Genomic DNA, 24,407 nt, shown 5'->3' on the forward strand with positions numbered 1-24,407 from the left:
CTTAAGAACAGATACTTTCACCCACACAGTTAAGGACAAACACATAACTTGTACCCTTTTTAAATCAATTTTATATTATATTCTCTCTTTTTTCTTCTGATTCTGGTTTGGATTCTTATTAGAAAGGAATTCGAAAAGAGTAACTGAATAACGAAATTGTACAGACTTAGTTACTCATTGGAAGGAAGAAAGAAATAAACAAACAGAATATTTGTATGCTAACTCTTTTTTATTTATTACTGTTTATTATTAAGGTTTTTTAATCGAAGATTTCCTGCATGTGTGCGAGCGCCATCTACTGTTCAATCAAACATTTTCTGTCGGGCATGACGTCATAATTAATAAACTATATCGTCATGACTCGTACGAAATAAAACGAGACAAAATTAAACAGTATAATTTATAATAATTTATGCTAATTTATTCAATCGCCCCAATAGTGTGGTATAAACTACTTGCGAGTCATAGCAACACAGAACATTCTGTGACGTAGATCCGCTCCAAAAAATAAACGCTTTCACCTCAGTTATGTTTGGTAATCAACTTAATCATACTCACAAATCATGCACAAACATGCATACAAAAACCCGGTAATATCATAAAATCATCATATAAGAGCAACACTGTGATTAAGAACCATAAACTTCTACTTCACATAAAGTTAACCAATTGTTATGGTCTTTTAGTTGTACACCAACATAACGACCACTCAGCTGACAATCAAAGGGAATTCTTTCTTCATATGTGTTAGAATTCCAGTCTATTTGAACACCACATTGGTGATTTTGGCTTATATCGGCGTTTTCTCCAATCAAAACTACAGCACCATCAATTCTATCTTCTGTAATATATAAACATGGCAATTTTCACTTATTAATAGAAATGTGAAATTATATTTCACCTCGCAGGGAATAGTGGTGAATAATTCAAAAAAACAATGTCATCACCATCACCATCAATCCAGACCATAGCTTCATCTATTGTTTCAGCTGCAATATAACAGACGTACTTTTCTCTGAATAAGTGAATGGGAATGTATATTGAAGCTTGTAGGCTATATAGTGGTTATCATTCAATGATCTGAATGTTAACATCAATCAACTTCATTCACTTAGTCAGCCGCAATATTTAAATGAATGATTTCTAAACAGTAAAAATATATTGGTGAATAACTCGGTATCATGCAAAATAAAGCATGGCGACAAGCGTTCATATGGACAACGGGCCATTTCCAAAGTTCATATATGTTGGTGTCCGTTCATATATGTGGGTGTCCGTTCATATATGTGGGTGTCCGTTCATATATGTGGGTGTCCGTTCATATATTGGGGTGTCCGTTCATATGAATAATTCTTAAAAGCAAATGGCCGCCATGATCTTGTTACAAGTGAGATAGCCAGAAGATTTGTTTTCTGCCCACAAATAGTTTTCCATTGCGTTACATCTCGCTTTCATCGAGATTTTGACGGCCATTTGTGCCTAAATGTTTTTGGAAACGTAACCATTGGCTAAATGGCTGACAACGAGATACCATATTCGTTTTATCGCATTTCTACCATATATGCAAGTTTGACGTCATATGAATGCTTAGATACCAGAAAGCGTTGATTCAGAAAAGGTGAATTCTTTCAGATTAAGAAAATATATTTATGTATTTTATCTGTTATACTCATCATCAATACGTAGCGTGAATCAGTTTTGTGATTCAAGATCATGTGAACTCATTGTTAATATTTCAAAAGATGCATTGAGTGTTTTAACATTGATCAACTGTTATGTACAATTTCAAGAAATCATATTTATGTTAGTATAGCTTACCGCAACAATCTCCACGATTCGTTATAACCACTTTAAAAATATCGTAAGTTGTTTCCAAATCTACTTTCCACCAACTGTTTAGTTCCTTTAGCGTGTGCATGCAACTCCCTTGACTATACGTAGAAGAATCATTTCCATCTATTGCACGAACTGGCAGTCCTCCAGAAGCAGTACTACTCTGGCTGGCAATTCCATTTAGAGCAATATTTTCTAGATAACACATACAATCATAAAGTGAATATTGTATAAGTGTGACAGTTTACTTTTCACATGATTTATATTCCTTGTTAGGGTAGTTTTGTTTTACATGAAATGTTATTCTTTCAGGTAACTGTTTAGAGGTGGGGTTGATTTGGCAGCGACTTAGATAATTAGCACTGTGGTTTGATGTTTTTCCTTCCTTCCTTCCTTCCTTCCTTCCTTCCTTCCTTCCTTCCTTCCTTCCTTCCTTCCTTCCTTCCTTCCTTCCTTCCTTCCTTCCTTCCTTCCTTCCTTCCTTCATTCATACATTCATTCATTCATTTATTCATTTATTAATTTCATTCATTCATTCATTCATTCATTCATTCATTCATTCATTCATTCATTTGTTCATTCGTTCATTCTTTTTCAGTTCCTTCATTAGTAATGCATTTTCGAATTAATGGTTCATACATCTGCGTATTTGAATAATTTGATCACTGTATGCACCATTCACTGGACTGGTGTTATTTTATTAATAACTACATAGGATTTTCGAATGGATTTCGACTATTCGACAGTACATATTTTGGAATGTATCAAGTTTACGTTGTGCTGTACGAATGTTTCTTAATATTATTTATATATTTATATCTAGGTTTCCTATTTTTGTATGTATTTGTCTGTAACATTTATCTCTGATACATTCATACTTACAACATATGATTCTCTCCGCCGATCTTATCTTTACACTCGTTTTTTTTCACTTGGTCAGTTCTGTTATAACGCAGTTGTATGTTTATTACTTGCCCGATTCAATAGTTATTTCTCTCTCTGGTATTTAGCTCGAATATTCACTAATTATGGTTCGTATCTTACCTATTGCCATCACTTGCATTTCACAAAAGTTAAGAAGATCAGTTCTGTCCACAAGCTGCAGACTGGCGTAACGTCCAACAATCGGACTGTCACATTCAAATACGATGTCTGACTGACTGGTTTGTTCTAGTGTAACTAATTCACCGCATCGGATATTTTCAGATATGACATCCGATACACCAATTCTAACCTCGCTGTTCAAAATACGCGTTTCTGAAACAGAATCACATTATTGTTGAATATATGGCCATGAGATACATATTTCAAGGCATATAGTTGTCTGTTTAACCATATACTCGCATAAAAATATCTCAAATTATTTAAACATTAGAACAAGTCTAGCCTTAATCAGAGACAATACTATGATGACACAGTATACGAGTCTGACATTCCATGAGGATATTGTATTATTGATGATTATGTAATATGTAATGAATTTTGCAAAAAGTGTCGTAGTTATACTCACTACAGCACGGATCTAGACGATTAGTAAGAATAACTTCATATACAAGATAATTTTCACCAAGATCAACTTTCCACCATGCATTAATGTCACTGAGTGTGCTGGTACAACTGCCACTAACCCAGTGTGTGTTTGTATTACCATCCACCGCATTGGATGCTGGGAAAGAAACTGACCAATCGCTGCTCTGCGTTGCATTCTTGTCTAGTGCTACGTTCGTTAGTGAAGGCTGAGCTGAAATAAGAATACATTTATTTGTAAGACTTTTTTCCTGATTAAAAGCGTATGTTGTCCTGTAGTATAATTTCCCGGCAGTGTGTCGCAAGAGTCACATAAACAAGTTTTAAATGTTACAAACCACGTGACAATTAATGACATGCCCTCGACGACGGATTTACTTGAACACAAAAAACTTACGACAGAAATCTATAGCCGAGACTAGTGCAGTTCCGGTAATATCAAGACTATCAGACTTCCATGAAAACACATTGCCTTCAATATCACATGAACAGTCGTGTGTGGAGTTTAGGATATCTACACCTTCTAATTCCCTGTCCCACAAATTAAAATTTGCTAGATCTCCTTTAAATGCTTGGGCTGGATCAAATCCGCCTCCCAGTGTGTCTTGTTCCTGTCCTAATATGAAGACACCGCCAGATCTTATCATCAATCCAGTTCTGAAATTACTATCACCAAATGCCAGTACACCATTATCATATATGTTGAATATTCCACCAACTGAATTCCATGTGACACACACATGATGCCAGGCACCATCATTCACACTGATTCCCGTCGCACCAGTGGTTGCCCCTCTTATACCCACTCTTAAATTTTCTGGGAAACTGAGAAAGAATTCGTTGTCAGATGCAGCAGTACTGTATGAAAGTGGCGTTCCTCCAGACACTTCAACTGTTCGTGCCCGAATACATGCTGTAACTGCTGACATTGTAGGTATTGGCTCCAGAACTTCAACCCTTGAATTTTCATCAACAGTTAGCACATTGCATGGAGACTGCGTAACTGGAATCAAATGCAAACAGACGTCGAAGCAAACAATAAAACTGCAATAATCATGTTTAATACATATTATGTACATTCAAAATGTATACATTCAAAAGTTTTGATCGATATTGTCGTATTACGTGGAGAGTGTCATTACATTGGGTAAGCTCACTGAATTTTGAATAATTACAATTTATATGAATATATAACTGTCAGGACACTAATGTGTACTATGAAAATTAGATATCGTGAAATATGAAGAAAACAATTAAAGAAATAGTTAATGATGATAAAATAACTTTTATATAATGTAAGCAACTGATTATTAGAAGAAATATTTAAAGTAAATTCGAAATGTGTTCTGTTATATTTAATTTTAATATAAGCGAGTAGATAACTCACGTGGAGAGTGTCATTAAATTTGGTAGGCTCACTGAATTTTGAATAATTACAATTTATAAAATTATATCTGTCAATGCACTTATGTGTACTATGAAATATCGTCGCACACATGTTAACATAATATACCGTGAAATATGAAGAAAACAATTAAAGAAATAGATAATGATAATGTAACGAATGTTGAAAATTATTGAAAAAAAAAGAATATAGTAATGTTTTACCGGACACTGTAGGTGTAAACTAAATCGACATAATACAAATATTCATTGAGTTAAAAGTGTTCAATTAAAATCATTTGTATAACGGACATCGGTAAATTGTCGAGTTTTTTATTAGAAAAACAAACTCTCTCTGTAACATACATATGCAGAAATTTTTCATTAGATTTTGAAAAACTCAATTTAACATAAAGTTCGTGTTTGATACCAAATGTAAGCCGTGTAATATTCTATATGAATGCCAAATTTTAGTTTGAAATTCAAATATGCCAGTAAAAAATATCTGTCAATTCACTATTTGTTTTTCATACTTTACGTAAATGAGGCTTGTCTACAGTGTATCTACTGGTGGCTAACACGTACATTTACATTGCATCATTTCATTATATGCAGAACTTCTCACATTAGTTCCATTACGAGCACCATGTTCGTTTGGTAACAAATCCTTAAATAAATACTAAAGCCAGTATGCCCTGCCGTGGTGTATCACTCTAATGTTGAAGGTTTCTAAATTTGATTTCACGATTCTGCTGAATGTAATTTATTGTTGTAATTAATAGAAAAACTATCAACTCTTGTCTTCCGCATGATATATGTGCACTATCGGATATATATAGTCACGGCTGATTTGAAAATAATTTATTATTTGCTATCAAATGAAGCAAAAATACATATATACATATACCTGTTTCCTCAGTTGTCATAAGAACAGTAGTGGTGATTGGAGGTAAAGTTGGCAAAGGCATTGTTGTTAGTGACTGTGTTGTATGGGAAAAGACTGTACTTAGAGAAGATGATGTACGTGGTACAGTGGGAAAAGGCATTGTTGTTAGTGACTGTGTTGTACGTGGTACAGTGGGAAAAGGTATTGTTGTTCGTGTCACTGGTGAAAAGGTAGCTTGTGTTAACATAGAAGATGAAGATGTATCTATTATTGTTGAGCTATCCGTATTTTGAAGAGTGGAGCCATGTTCAGTAAAACGAGTTGATATAGGTGTTCGTAACAGATGCACGGTGAGTGTCGGTGCAGTACCAGACGAAATAGGTGTTTGCGAGGTGAGTGTCGGTGCAGTACCAGTCGATATAGGTGTTTGTGTCAGTTGAGAGGTGAGTGTCGGTGCAGTACCAGTTGAAATAGGTGTTTGCGAGGTGAGTGTCGGTGCAGTACCAGTCGAAATGGGTGTTTGCGAGGAGAGTGTCGGTGCAGTACCAGTCGAAATGGGTGTTTGCGTCAGTTGCGAGGTGAGTGTCGGTACGGTGCCAGTTGAAATAGGTGTCTGCGAGGTGAGTGTCGGTATGGTGCCAGTTGAAATAGGTGTTTGCAAGGTCAGTGCCGGTGCAGTACCAGTCGATATAGGTGTTTGTGCCAGTTGAGAGGTGAGTGTCGGTGCAGTACCAGTTGAAATAGGTGTTTGTGAGGTGAGTGTCGGTGCAGTATCAGTTGAAATATGCGTTTGCGAGATGAGTGTCGGTGCAGTGCCAGTCGATATAGGTGTTTGTGTCAGTTGAGAGGTGAGTGTCGGGGCAGTACCAGTTGAAATAGGTGTTTGCGAGGTGAGAGTTGGTGCAGTACCAGTCGAAATAGGTGTCCGGGACAGTAGCGAGGTGAGTGTTGGTGCAGTTCCATATGAAGGAGCCCCCGTCGTGTTTGTATCATTAAGACTGGTTGTATCTGAAAATTAAAACAAAATCACGTTAAGTAGAAAAACGTTAATTTTGACAACAAATCAACATTATTTTGTAGCAGTATTTAATCTACAAATACTTGATCTACCATCGTCTATGTAAACCGATTCTATTTTGCATTCTATCTTACATACACATATCCACATACACACTTTGTCCCTATTCTATCTTACATATACATATACACATACACACTATGTCCCTATTCTATCTTACATACACATATCCACATACACACTTTGTCCCTATTCTATCTTACATACACATATTCACATACACACTTTGTCCCTATTCTATCTTACATACACATATTCACATACACACTTTGTCCCTATTCTATCTTACATACACAGATACACATACACACTTTGTCCCTATTCTTTCTTACATACACATATACACATACACACTTTGTCCCTATTATATCTTACATACACATATCCACATACACACTTTGTCCCTATTCTATCTTACATACACATATTCACATACACACTTTGTCCCTATTCTATCTTACATACACATATACACATACACACTTTGTCCCTATTCTATCTTACATACACATATACACATACACACTTTGTCCCTATTCTATCTTACATACACATATCCACTTACACACGTTATTCCTATTCTATCTTACATACACATATCCACATACACACTTTGTCCCTATTCTATCTTACATACACATATCCACATACACACTTTGTCCCTATTCTATCTTACATACACATATCCACTTACACACATTATTCCTATTCTATCTTACATACACATATCCACATACACACTTTGTTCCTATTCTATCTTACATATATACACATACACACGTTATGCTTATTCTGTCTTACATACACATATCCACATACATACATTGTCTTTATTCTATCTTACATACACTTATCCACATAAACACTTTGTCCCTATTCTATCTTACATACACATATCCACATACACACGTTGTCCCTATTATATCTTATATACACATATCCACATACACACTTTGTCCATATTCTATCTTACATTCACATATCCACATGCACACTTTGACCCTATTCTATTTAACATTCACGTCACTACATACACACTTTGTCCCTATTCTATCTTACATACACATATCCACATACACACTTTGTCACTATTCTATCTTACATACACTTATCCACATACACACATTGTCCCTATTCTATTATACAAAGACATATCCACATACACACTTTGTTTCTATTATATCATACAAAGACATATCCACATGCACTCTTTGTCCCTATTCTATCTTAAATACACTTATCCACATACACACGTTGTCCCTGTTATATCATACAAAGACATATCCACATACACACTTTGTTTCTATTCTATCTTACATAAACATATCCACATACACACTTTGTCCCTATTCTATCTTATATAAACATATCCACATACACACTTTGTCCCTATTCTATCTTATATAAACATATCCACATACACACTTTGTCCCTATTATATCTTATATAAACATATGCACATACACACTTTGTTCCTATTCTATCTTACATAGACATATCCACATACATATTTTGTCCCTATTCTATCTTACATACGCATATCCACATACACACTTTGTTCCTATTCTATCATACATATACATATACACATACACACTTTGTCCCTATTCTATCTTACATACACATATCCACATACACACTTTGTCCCTATTCTATCTTACATACACATATTCACATACACACTTTGTCCCTATTCTATCTTACATACACATATTCACATACACACTTTGTCCCTATTCTATCTTACATACACAGATACACATACACACTTTGTCCCTATTCTTTCTTACATACACATATACACATACACACTTTGTCCCTATTCTATCTTACATACACATATCCACATACACACTTTGTCCCTATTCTATCTTACATACACATATTCACATACACACTTTGTCCCTATTCTATCTTACATACACATATACACATACACACTTTGTCCCTATTCTATCTTACATACACATATACACATACACACTTTGTCCCTATTCTATCTTATATACACATATCCACTTACACACGTTATTCCTATTCTATCTTACATACACATATCCACTTACACACGTTATTCCTATTCTATCTTACATACACATATCCACATACACACTTTGTCCCTATTCTATCTTACATACACATATCCACATACACACTTTGTCCCTATTCTATCTTACATACACATATCCACTTACACACGTTATTCCTATTCTATCTTACATACACATATCCACATACACACTTTGTTCCTATTCTATCTTACATATATACACATACACACATTATCCTTATTCTGTCTTACATACACATATCCACATACATACATTGTCTTTATTCTATCTTACATACACTAATCCACATAAACACTTTGTCCCTATTCTATCTTACATACACATATCCACATACACACGTTGTCCCTATTATATCTTATATACACAAATCCACATACACACTTTGTCCATATTCTATCTTACATTCACATATCCACATGCACACTTTGACCGTATTCTATTTAACATTCACGTCACTACATACACACTTTGTCCCTATTCTATCTTACATACACATATCCACATACACACTTTGTCACTATTCTATCTTACATACACTTATCCACATACACACATTGTCCCTATTCTATTATACAAAGACATATCCACATACACACTTTGTTTCTATTCTATCATACAAAGACATATCCACATGCACTCTTTATCCCTATTCTATCTTAAATACACTTATCCACATACACACGTTGTCCCTATTATATCATACAATGACATATCCACATACACACTTTGTTTCTATTCTATCTTACATAAACATATCCACATACACACTTTGTCCCTATTCTATCTTATATAAACATATCCACATACACACTTTGTCCCTATTCTATCTTATATAAACATATCCACATACACACTTTGTCCCTATTATATCTTATATAAACATATGCACATACACACTTTGTTCCTATTCTATCTCACATAGACATATCCACATACATATTTTGTCCCTATTCTATCTTACATACGCATATCCACATACACACTTTGTTCCTATTCTATCATACAAAGACATATCCACATACATACTTTGTTTCTATTCTATCTTACATAGACATATCCACATACACACTTTGTCCCTATTCTATCTTATATAAACATATCCACATACACACTTTGGTCCTATTCTATCTTATATAAACATATCCACATACACACTTTGTCCCTATTCTATCTTATATAAACATATCCACATACACACTTTGTTCCTATTCTATCTTACATAGACAAATCCACATACACTCTTTGTCCTTATCCTATCATACAAAGACATATCCACATACACACTTTGTTTCTATTCTATCTTATATAAAAATATCCACATACACGATTTATCCCTATTCTATCATACAAAGACATATCCACATACACACTTTGTCCCTATTCTATCTTACATACACATATCCACATACACACTTTGTCCCTATTCTATCTTACATACACATATCCACTTACACACGTTATTCCTATTCTATCTTACATACACATATCCACATACACACTTTGTTCCTATTCTATCTTACATATACACATACACATACACACGTTATCCTATTCTATCTTACATACACATATTCACATACACACTTTGTCCCTATTCTATCTTACATACACAGATACACATACACACTTTGTCCCTATTCTTTCTTACATACACATATACACATACACACTTTGTCCCTATTCTATCTTACATACACATATCCACATACACACTTTGTCCCTATTCTATCTTACATACACATATTCACATACACACTTTGTCCCTATTCTATCTTACATACACATATACACATACACACTTTGTCCCTATTCTATCTTACATACACATATGCACATACACACTTTGTCCCTATTCTATCTTACATACACATATCCACTTACACACGTTATTCCTATTCTATCTTACATACACATATCCACATACACACTTTGTCCCTATTCTATCTTACATACACATATCCATATACACACTTTGTCCCTATTCTATCTTACATACACATATCCACTTACACACATTAGTCCTATTCTATCTTACATACACATATCCACATACACACTTTGTTCCTATTCTATCTTACATATATACACATACACACGTTATCCTTATTCTGTCTTACATACACATATCCACATACATACATTGTCTTTATTCTATCTTACATACACTTATCCACATAAACACTTTGTCCCTATTCTATCTTACATACACATATCCACATACACACGTTGTCCCTATTATATCTTATATACACATATCCACATACACACTTTGTCCATATTCTATCTTACATTCACATATCCACATGCACACTTTGACCCTATTCTATTTAACATTCACGTCACTACATACACACTTTGTCCCTATTCTATCTTACATACACATATCCACATACACACTTTGTCACTATTCTATCTTACATACACTTATCCACATACACACATTGTCCCTATTCTATTATACAAAGACATATCCACATACACACTTTGTTTCTATTATATCATACAAAGACATATCCACATGCACTCTTTGTCCCTATTCTATCTTAAATACACTTATCCACATACACACGTTGTCCCTGTTATATCATACAAAGACATATCCACATACACACTTTGTTTCTATTCTATCTTACATAAACATATCCACATACACACTTTGTCCCTATTCTATCTTATATAAACATATCCACATACACACTTTGTCCCTATTCTATCTTATATAAACATATCCACATACACACTTTGTCCCTATTATATCTTATATAAACATATGCACATACACTCTTTGTTCCTATTCTATCTTACATAGACATATCCACATACATATTTTGTCCCTATTCTATCTTACATACGCATATCCACATACACACTTTGTTCCTATTCTATCATACATATACATATACACATACACACTTTGTCCCTATTCTATCTTACATACACATATCCACATACACACTTTGTCCCTATTCTATCTTACATACACATATTCACATACACACTTTGTCCCTATTCTATCTTACATACACATATTCACATACACACTTTGTCCCTATTCTATCTTACATACACAGATACACATACACACTTTGTCCCTATTCTTTCTTACATACACATATACACATACACACTTTGTCCCTATTCTATCTTACATACACATATCCACATACACACTTTGTCCCTATTCTATCTTACATACACATATTCACATACACACTTTGTCCCTATTCTATCTTACATACACATATACACATACACACTTTGTCCCTATTCTATCTTACATACACATATACACATACACACTTTGTCCCTATTCTATCTTACATACACATATCCACTTACACACGTTATTCCTATTCTATCTTACATACACATATCCACTTACACACGTTATTCCTATTCTATCTTACACACACATATCCACATACACACTTTGTCCCTATTCTATCTTACATACACATATCCACATACACACTTTGTCCCTATTCTATCTTACATACACATATCCACTTACACACGTTATTCCTATTCTATCTTACATACACATATTCACATACACACTTTGTGCCTATTCTATCTTACATATATACACATACACACATTATCCTTATTCTGTCTTACATACACATATCCACATACATACATTGTCTTTATTCTATCTTACATACACTTATCCACATAAACACTTTGTCCCTATTCTATCTTACATACACATATCCACATACACACGTTGTCCCTATTATATCTTATATACACAAATCCACATACACACTTTGTCCATGTTCTATCTTACATTCACATATCCACATGCACACTTTGACCGTATTCTATTTAACATTCACGTCACTACATACACACTTTGTCCCTATTCTATCTTACATACACATATCCACATACACACTTTGTCACTATTCTATCTTACATACACTTATCCACATACACACATTGTCCCTATTCTATTATACAAAGACATATCCACATACACACTTTGTTTCTATTCTATCATACAAAGACATATCCACATGCACTCTTTATCCCTATTCTATCTTAAATACACTTATCCACATACACACGTTGTCCCTATTATATCATACAATGACATATCCACATACACACTTTGTTTCTATTCTATCTTACATAAACATATCCACATACACACTTTGTCCCTATTCTATCTTATATAAACATATCCACATACACACTTTGGTCCTATTCTATCTTAAGTAAACATATCCACATACACACTTTGTCCCTATTCTATCTTATATAAACATATCCACATACACACTTTGTTCCTATTCTATCTTACATAGACAAATCCACATACACACTTTGTCCTTATCCTATCATACAAAGACATATCCACATACACACTTTGTTTCTATTCTATCTTATATAAAAATATCCACATACACGATTTATCCCTATTCTATCATACAAAGACATATCCACATACACACTTTGTCCCTATTCTATCTTACATACACATATCCACATACACACTTTGTCCCTATTCTATCTTACATACACATATCCACTTACACACGTTATTCCTATTCTATCTTACATACACATATCCACATACACACTTTGTTCCTATTCTATCTTACATATACACATACACATACACACGTTATCCTATTCTGTCTTACATACACATATTCACATACACACTTTGTCCCTATTCTATCTTACATACACATATTCACTTACACACTTTGTCCCTATTCTATCTTACATACACATATTCACATACACACTTTGTCCTTATTCTATCTTACATACACATATCCACATACACACTTTGTCCCTATTCTATCTTACATACACTTATCCACATACACACATTGTCCCTATTCTATTATACAAAGACATATCCACATACACACTTTGTTTCTATTCTATCATACAAAGACATATCCACATGCACTCTTTGTCCCTATTCTCTCTTACATACACTTATCCACATACACACTTTGTCCCTATTCTATCATACAAAGACATATCCACATACATACTTTGTTTCTATTCTATCTTACATAGACATATCCACATACACACTTTGGCCCTATTCTATCTTATATAAACATATCCACATACACACTTTGGTCCTATTCTATCTTATATAAACATATCCACATACACACTTTGTCCCTATTCTACCTTATATAAACATATCCACATACACACTTTGTTCCTATTCTATCTTACATAGACATATCCACATACACACTTTGTCCTTATCCTATCATACAAAGACATATCCACATACACACTTTGTTTCTATTCTATTTTATATAAACATATCCACATACACGATTTATCCCTATTCTATCATACAAAGACATATCCACTTACACACTTTGTTTCTATTCTATCTTACATACACATATCCACATACACACTTTGTCCCTATTCTATCTTACATACACATATCCACATACACACTTTGTTCCTATTCTATCTTACATAGACATATCCACATACACACTTTGTCCCTATTCTATCTTATATACATATCCACATACACACTTTGTTTCTATCCTATCTTACATACACATATCCACATACACACTTTGTCCCTATTCTATCTTACATACACATATCCACATATACACTTTGTTCCTATTCTATCATACAAAGACATATCCACATACACACTTTGTTTCTATTCCATCTTACATATACGTATCCACATACACACTTTGTTTCTATTCTATCTTACACAAACATATCCACATACACACTTTGTTTCTATCCTATCTTAAATACACATATCCACATACACATTTCGTCCCTATTCTATCTTACATACACATATCCACATATACACTTTGTTCCTATTCTATCATACAAAAACATATCCACATACACACTTTGTTTCTATTCTATCTTACATATACATATCCACATGCACACTTTGACCATATTCTATTTAACATTCACGTCACCACATACACACTTTGTCCCTATTCTATCTTACATACACATATCCACATACACACTTTGTCCCTATTCTATCTTACATAGACATATCCACATACTCACTTTGGTCCTATTCTATCTTACATACACATATACACATGCACACTTTGTTCCTATTATATCATACAAAGACAAATCCACATACACTCTTTGTCCCTATTCTATCTTACATACGCATATCCACATACACACTTTGTCCCTATTCTATCTTACATACGCATATCCACATACACACTTTGTCCCTATTCTATCTTACATACACATATCCATATACACACTTTGTTCCTATTCTATCTCACATACACATGTCCACATACACAGTGTCCCTTTTTTATCTTATATAAACATATCCACATACACAATTTGTTCCTATTCCATCTTACATAGACATATCCACATACACACTTTGTCCCTATTCTATCATACAAAGACATATCCACATACACACTTTGTTTCTATTCTATCTTAAATAGACATATCCACATACACACTTTGTCCCTAGTCTATCTTATATACTCATATCCACATACACACTTTGTCCCTATTCTATCTTACATACACATATCCACATACACACTTTGTTCCTATTCTATCGTACATACACATATCCACATACACACTTTGTCCCTATTCTATCTTACATACACATATCCACATACACACTTTGTTTCTATTCTATCTTATTTAAACATATCCACATACACACTTTGTCCCTATTCTATCTTACATAGACATATCCACATACACACTTTTTCCCTATTCTATCATACAAAGACATATCCACATACACACTTTGTTTCTATTCTATCTTACATATACGTATCCACATACACACTTTGTTTCTATTCTATCTTACACAGACATATCCACATACACACTTTGTTTCTATCCTATCTTACATACACATATCCACATACACACTTCGTCCCTATTCTATCTTACATACACATATCCACATATACACTTTGTTCCTATTCTATCATACAAAAACATATCCACATACACACTTTGTTTCTATTCTATCTTACATATACATATCCACATGCACACTTTGACCCTATTCTATTTAACATTCACGTCACCACATACACACTTTGTCCCTATTCTATCTTATATACACATATCCACATACACACTTTGTCCTATTCTATCTTACATAGACATATCCACATACACACTTTGGTCCTATTCTATCTTACATACACATATACACATGCACACTTTGTTCCTATTATATCATACAAAGACAAATCCACATACACTCTTTGTCCCTATTCTATCTTACATACACATATCCACATACACACTTTGTCCCTATTCTATCTTACATATACATATCCACATACACACTTTGTTCCTATTCTATCTCACATACACATGTCCACATACACAGTGTCCCTTTTTTATCTTATATAAACATATCCACATACACAATTTGTTCCTATTCTATCTTACATAGACATATCCACATACACACTTTGTCCCTATTCTATCATACAAAGACATATCCACATACACACTTTGTTTCTATTCTATCTTACATAGACATATCCACATACACACTTTGTCCCTAGTCTATCTTATATACTCATATCCACATGCACACTTTGTCCCTATTCTATCTTACATACACATATCCACATACACACTTTGTTCCTATTCTATTGTACATACACATATCCACATACACACTTTGTCCCTATTCTATCTTACATACACATATCCACATACACACTTTGTCCCTATTCTATCTTACATACACGTATCCACATACACACCTTGCCCCTATTCTATCTAACATACACATATCCACATACACACTTTGTCCCTATTCTATCTTACATTCACATATCTACATACACACTTTGTTCCTATTCTATCTTACATAGACATATCCACATACACACTTTGTCCCTATTCTATCTTATATACACATATCCACATGCACACTTTGTCCCTATTCTATCTTACGTAGACATATCCAAATACACGTGTATTCTTCTTTTCACACATAATCACTTTGTTTTACAAAATAGGAATAATCGTATTCTTGTATTGTTTTTTTTAACAAAGTGAATTATCTTATTAAAGGACATTATTTAGAGTAAATTTGTTGGTGGCAATGTGCAATTCACTAAATACACCTAACATACATCTAATAATATGACGTAATTACTTGTTGAGCTGTTCCCACTTGGCATAGTAAGTAGTACAGATAATGTAATAATAACAGATACAATAATAACTGCAGCAACAGCAACACCAACAATTGTACCAACTGCAGCACCTGCACCTGCTCCTGCCCCAGCTCCTGTTCCAGATCCACTTTGTGATGAATTATTTTTACAGCACAGTTCTTGCTTTAGTAAAGACAGAATGAAATGTCACATGTTTAGTGTATATAAACATATTAGTAGTATATTGCGATTTATCATAGTATATTGGGATTACTATTTTCTTTTCATTATATTTATGTAAAATAAAATAATATGAGGTTATTTCAAGGATACCTCACAGTATGCACGAAGGCAGTACAGCGGGAGTATTGACCGACGCACAGTGCACACTTTGAGGTATCCTTGTAATAACCTTATTATTATACATTATATATGTATTATACATGTTTTGGGTGGCAGCCATGTATTTTTATTATTAGAGGACGCTTACGCACGTAAACATTCCATATTCGGAATTCGCATTTCCTAATATGGTAGGATTAAAATACCCCTTAAAATACCGCAAATTACGGCATGCCGTAACTTATGGCGTTACGGCGACATATGTATAATAATATAAAATATCATTATTTCTATGGTATTTGGTACTCACCAATTTTTCCTTAATGTCACTAACATAATCAATAGCGTCTTGTACGTCATCTGAACTGAAAAACAAATATTTTAAAAATGACATCATAGCCATGTATTTGGCTGGACAGTGAGTCGTATCATGTCATCAGCGCTGAAAAAAATAAGTATAGTTAAATTCAGAATATTATTTGTGATGACACCGTAGCCACGTATTTGAATGATCTTTGGTCTTCTGTCGTCATCAGCTGGCAGACCACAATGATATCAAATCATAGCTTGCTTGATCCTTATCAACTCGCGCTTGAAGGAGTGGTTTCATATACGGAGATGCTTCTACTATTGTAACACATCACAATTTACACATGAATGTGTGAAACAATTATAACACATACTGTATGTATGCTTACCAAAGCACAGGACAAGTAATGAAAAAACATTTAAATGAACTACAGTCGTTTGTAGTAACCTCTAGTAATCAAATAGCTATGTGGTTTACTAATTATTAATGTAACCGTTAAGGTTTACTAATTTGCATATCAATGCAGATGAAAGCAGCACTCATGTGCAATACATATGTATAGTTTCGTGCAAATCGCATCGTTTTAATATGTGCAATACAGGTTGTGGGCTTGTTCATTATTTTAAAATGAAGAAATTCGAGTATAGCATTATTTTCAGATGAAAGTGACTTTTCGGAATATGAAAATGTTCATTACCTATATCCAATCAACTGTTGAACATCTTAATTAGATGAATATAATCCGAGAATATAACTTCTATTTGTGTAAAACTGCATTCAGAAATTTAAAAATATTTTGCATACACTAAATTGTGGTTTAGGGATCAACAATTCCAGTTACCCACAATTCAGTGTTCATTTGACGTCGGTTATGCATGACAACGCACATGAAATGATTCGTCAACCAGGATAGTTACCAACATGCTACTATTTTAGTTATACAGTGTCGTAGTTGATTTGAGCGTCCGAAAAAAAGATTGTTTGTTCATGCGAAAAATAACGGAAAATAATTTATTTATTTATTTATTTATTTATTTATTTATTTATTTATTTATTTATTTATTTATTTATTTATTTATTTATTTATTTATTTATTTATTTATTTATTTATTTATTTATTTATTTATTTATTTATTTATTTATTTATTTATTTATTTATTTAGACAATCGAAGACATGTTTGAGGGCTAAAATAGATGAATAAAATACTCAAAGACCGAAACCACGTAACGCACTCTTTCAAACTTATCCATAACGTGCAGAACGACATAACAATAGCAATAGTTGATGTTTACGTCATTATTTAAATACACAAAAAAATGACCATTGCATGTTGAAAATGGAGGGTTTGTGTAGAGTAGCGTATGGGCATAAGCTTAAATGTTTTCTCTATTTGCCAATCCACACAAGTTCATCCATAATTCAGTATATTTCAAGGCGTTATAATGGACAAATATGTTTTACTGAATATGTAGTATGGTTTAATGACTTTTCAAAGATGCTACTTACGTTTTTTGAGCGCGTTCTCCGATATCATGAATCAATTCCGTCAATTCCGGCGGCTCTTCTGTTGTTGCAGCCATGTTGCATTATTCAGTGATAACACACTCTCCCAGTGTACCGCTAATACTGCAATACTCGATTTGATAGAATATACAATAATGACGTTATTTTAAAACGTAACAGCTAATATATATGCACTGATGAAATTACTCCATATGGCGAAAATGCTACGTATACAGTGGAATGCTAGTTTGCCAGAAAACTAAACAGCTTAATATTTATATATATTTATATTTATGTATTAAGCCGATTAATTCTCAATTGCAGATATAATCAACCCTAAATCGAACACACAACGCAAAACAACACAACATAGACCAAGAACGTTAATCACTGCAATTGTTTTTTCTGAATAATACCAATCAAGAAAGTCATGAATGAATCGATCCTGCATAAAATATTAGAATAAAATGCAACCATTATATTGTACATCAGTAGAAATATTTTAAATATATGATAAAAATTATAGTACATTTAAACCTAAGCGTTGTAATTTTATAAATTTATATTAGCGATATTTGTTATAATTATGTGTTCAGAAGAGGTGGCTTCCCGGATGTCAAAACCGCCAACATATTTGGTAAACACACACAAATTTAAATTGAACAACAAATATTCTAAGCCTTTGTTGTTTTAGTCATGCTATATTCAGGAAGGAAAATGTCACTTTATTTATTTGAATATTTATTGAAAGAGTTATTTATTGACAACATTAGAATGGCATCAAATGTAATTACGAGTTGAAAATGAAATATTCAGTTTAATATTATTTAAATTTAATAATATTATTTATTTATTTATTGTCTAAAAACCTCTATTGTATGCTACGATAATTGGCGTTAGATGATTTAATTAATTAATACGACTTTATTTGCGAGAAACAGACAAAAAACAAAAGTAGAAAATAACTTGTTTGACGATTTAAAAAACAATGATACTGCTATTCCAGTGAATATTTTTCACACACAGTAATATTACGGCTGTATATACCAGCAGGATTTACTCATTTTTAGAAACATGACGCAGAAAGTATTCTATCGCACACAACATTTCTCTGCTAAAATAATAAGTAATGTTAAGAATGTAATACAGTTTCACTTTGAATATAATTTAACTCAATAGATAAGATGCCTTGGAACGGTGACTGGGTATCCTAGAACATGTAACAGGGCAGATCAATTGGCACGCCATGATTCGTTGACTCTACATGCATTGAACCCAATGAATAAGCACGCTCGGAATCGGTGACAGAGCATCAACGCTTTGATAGTGTATATGGACGCTTGTAGCCGGGACTGTGAACGCGTTGAACAAGTGGCTGGTCATGAATTATACCTCTGACTAGATACTCCTTGTGAACCATTAGTTATACATGTCTTGAGCTCCTGACTATGCATACCTTTAACAAGTGGTTGCGCGTGTTTGAACACGTGACTCGATATGCAAATACAGTGAATATACCTCAGACCTTTATGATGTATAATTATGTGCGCAAGTTCTGATCATTGTAGCGCTAGAACTTATTAAGTATTTTGTCAAATATTATAGGGGCGTTTATACGCTAACAAGTATCGAGTCGTTGAATATAACCATGCACTGGCGAATTAGTTCAAATACCCGCAATGTTATGACTAAATTTGCATATATTATACATAATCAATAAAGCACGCTGTCAAATATGAAATTACCAATAATCTGCATTTTACCTGACGTCAATACGTTGTTAAAAACAGATTTTATTACCATTTTGAAATTAGTGCAGCAACTTCACTATCCGTATATTGAAAAACAAACTACACTGTAAATCTTGGAAGCACTTTCATGTTTGTTTTTATCAATACACACCTGAACGCACACCGTGTAATAAAAAAAAACATGTGATATATATGATAACACACCTGTATTTTCTAACAAAACAGTAATGTTTTAGTATTTTTAGAAAAGTGTTTTTGGGAACTATTAAAACCCAGTTTGCAGAAAATGAAGCACATTGTAAACACACAAACAATACACTTGTTTTCAAAATTAAACACTTTTTTACGGGGACATAAATTTGTCATTTATTGATAGGACTTATGAACTAATGCATGCAAATTTAGGCAAGCACTATTAACACATTTTAGTGCGAAGTCTGGGAACTCGTAAATATTCATTATTACATATGTACTGCAGTTTATTTTGATTCGTCTCTGAAATCAAAATCGGTATTTCCAAACCCATATGCAAATGATGTCTGAGAGCAAACAAAGTAGTTCATTCAGGAGTATCGTTTTTCGAAACATGACAGAAATAAACAATATTTGGAAGTAAGATATTTTTTGAGGATACATGAATATACTTGCCGAGTGAAATGAAATTTGAACTGAACAACAATATTGATACTTTTTGGCATATTAGGTGTACGGCACACGGAATACTAGAATTGGTGGAACTTAGTGTATGTTACCCTGAAAGGCTCTCGGAAGATCCACCCGAAGAGCAATCAGCGATTGCTATGGAGCCTCACAAGTTTTCTGTGACACAAGAAAAAGCGTGACCTGAAGCATATACCACCACCCCAGCTAGATGCTTTGCTGTAGCACGTTTATATTGGTATTCCTAAAAAACGGCGAGCCGGATTCCATATCATCGTATCAAAAATCGATCGACCGACATTTGCGTGACAATAATTAAGGGGTAAGCATCATTCGCGACGATGCATTTTATCCAAGTCGCCGCACATTGGCCGCTAAAAGGAAACATCTGAAGGCTGCTGGATTTGGTAATTTGCCTAACAAATCACAACCAACTACGAAAGATCAAGAGAAGGCGTTACTGAAAGCTGGGCAATTTTGTTTAGACTCCGCAACAGGCATCATCAAAACTTAGTCTGTGTGGTATATCAAAACGAAGCTTTTAGGATTGCGTGGAAACAGCGAACACCGTCAGATGCAATGGGGCGATGTAGTCCTACAGAGTGACGAAAATGGCGAGTGTCTAGTATATAATGAGAGACTCACTAAAACTCGTCACGGGCAGCCGAGAAATACTAGAAGCCTTGCGAAGTCCTATGTTCCAGGCGTTTGCTACACCAAAACCCCGGACATTTGCCCAGTTCGTGCCTACAAAGCATACGCAGCTCATCTATCAGACAGAATGATCTGCAGTTCATCGCAATTCTACCTTGGAATTGAGTATGTCCCATGTACCATCGCTAAGGGAATATGGTTCCCAGGGGTCTCGGGGCATGTTACCCCTGGAAATTTAAAAAAATGAACTTTCTGAAATGGCATTTCCAGCGTTTTTGAGAGGATTTCATGGGAAAATCAGATACACTCACATAACTGCTTCAGACAATATTTTATTGGATGAAAAAAAAAGTTATACCCGTTATGAAATGGCCCCTTGATTTTAATTAGTCTTTGATAGAAAACATAATCATGTTCTAATGTAACTGATGGGAACACTTTTCAATACGTGTTTGTAATGGAAACATTTTACATATTGTGTTATGTGCAAAACATCACTAAAATATTGCAGCAAAACACTAACTGTAAGTGTTTTCATAATATACACTGGGAATTATGCAGATTATACACATAAGTGTTTTCATAATATACACTGGGAATTATGCAGATTATACACATAAGTGTTTTCATAATATACACCGGGAATTATGCAGATTATACACATAAGTGTTTTCATAATATACACTGGGAATTATGCAGATTATACACATAAGTGTTTTCATAATATACACTGGGAATTATGCAGATTATACACATAAGTGTTTTCATAATATACACTGGGAATTATGCAGATTATACACATAAGTGTTTTCATAATATACACTGGGAATTATGCAGATTATACACATAAGTGTTTTCATAATATACACTGGGAATTAAGCAGATTATACACATAAGTGTTTTCATAATATACACTGGGAATTATGCAGATTATACACATAAGTGTTTTCATAATATACACTGGGAATTATGCAGATTATACACATAAGTGTTTTCATAATATACACTGGGAATTATGCAGATTATACACATACATGTTTTCATAATATACACTGGGAATTATGCAGATTATACACATAAGTGTTTTCATAATATACACTGGGAATTATGCAGATTATACACATAAGTGTTTTCATAATATACACTGGGAATTATGCAGATTATACACATAAGTGTTTTCATAATATACACTGGGAATTATGCAGATTATACACATAAGTGTTTTCATAATATACACTGGGAATTATGCAGATTATACACATACGTGTTTTCATAATATACACTGGGAATTATGCAGATTATACACATAAGTGTTTTCATAATATACACTGGGAATTATGCAGATTATACACATACGTGTTTTCATAATATACACTGGGAATTATGCAGATTATACACATAAGTGTTTTCATAATATACACCGGGAATTATGCAGATTATACACATAAGTGTTTTCATAATATACACTGGGAATTATGCAGATTATACACATAAGTGTTTTCATAATATACACTGGGAATTATGCAGATTATACACATAAGTGTTTTCATAATATACACTGGGAATTATGCAGATTATACACATAAGTGTTTTCATAATATACACCGGGAATTATGCAGATTATACACATAAGTGTTTTCATAATATACACTGGGAATTATGCAGATTATACACATAAGTGTTTTCATAATATACACTGGGAATTATGCAGATTATACACATAAGTGTTTTCATAATATACACTGGGAATTATGCAGATTATACACATAAGTGTTTTCATAATATACACAGGGAATTATGCAGATTATACACATAAGTGTTTTCATAATATACACTGGGAATTATGCAGATTATACACATAAGTGTTTTCATAATATACACTGGGAATTATGCAGATTATACACATAAGTGTTTTCATAATATACACTGGGAATTATGCAGATTATACACATAAGTGTTTTCATAATATACACTGGGAATTATGCAGATTATACACATAAGTGTTTTCATAATATACACCGGGAATTATGCAGATTATACACATAAGTGTTTTCATAATATACACTGGGAATTATGCAGATTATACACATACGTGTTTTCATAATATACACTGGGAATTATGCAGATTATACACATAAGTGTTTTCATAATATACACTGGGAATTATGCAGATTATACACATACGTGTTTTCATAATATACACCGGGAATTATGCAGATTATACACATAAGTGTTTTCATAATATAC

At 33.4% G+C, this 24,407-nt stretch overlaps 1 protein-coding gene across 4 annotated transcripts; it reads right to left on the reverse strand.

Annotated features, from left to right (window-relative positions):
• Positions 1–210: 210 nt before the first annotated feature.
• LOC102801634 (uncharacterized) lies at positions 211–20,554 on the reverse strand. 4 transcript variants are annotated; one of them, XM_085494226.1, is made up of 10 exons: positions 20,488–20,554; positions 19,099–19,226; positions 17,591–17,645; positions 16,938–17,121; positions 5,651–6,637; positions 3,758–4,363; positions 3,344–3,574; positions 2,878–3,090; positions 1,819–2,028; positions 211–841 (listed from the first exon to the last, which is right to left on the reverse strand). In XM_085494226.1, the coding sequence occupies exons 2-10, from the start codon at positions 19,170–19,172 to the stop codon at positions 630–632; spliced, it is 2,772 nt and encodes a 923-aa protein (XP_085350352.1). In that variant the 5' UTR covers positions 19,173–19,226; positions 20,488–20,554; the 3' UTR covers positions 211–629. The 4 variants fall into 4 exon arrangements, with proteins under 4 accessions (XP_085350352.1, XP_085350353.1, XP_085350351.1 ...); XM_085494227.1 differs by having other exon boundaries at positions 19,099–19,218; positions 20,488–20,511; XM_085494225.1 differs by lacking the exon at positions 20,488–20,554 and having other exon boundaries at positions 19,099–20,372.
• Positions 20,555–24,407: the final 3,853 nt, after the last annotated feature.

Source organism: Saccoglossus kowalevskii, chromosome 20 (genome assembly GCF_978046115.1).
Source record: "Saccoglossus kowalevskii chromosome 20, keSacKowa6.1, whole genome shotgun sequence".
NCBI classification, from domain to species: Eukaryota; Metazoa; Hemichordata; class Enteropneusta; family Harrimaniidae; genus Saccoglossus; species Saccoglossus kowalevskii.

Bases quoted from the DNA above. Each gene is read 5' to 3' on its own strand.
- LOC102801634 (XM_085494226.1), bottom strand. From the start codon at position 19,172: ATGGCTGCAACAACAGAAGAGCCGCCGGAATTGACGGAATTGATTCAT. The intron at 17,646-19,098 runs GTAAGTAGCATC...TTTGTTTTTCAG, and splicing joins GGAGAACGCGCTCAAAAAAC to TTCAGATGACGTACAAGACG. The intron at 842-1,818 runs GTAAGCTATACT...TATATATTACAG, and splicing joins GAATCGTGGAGATTGTTGCG to AAGATAGAATTGATGGTGCT.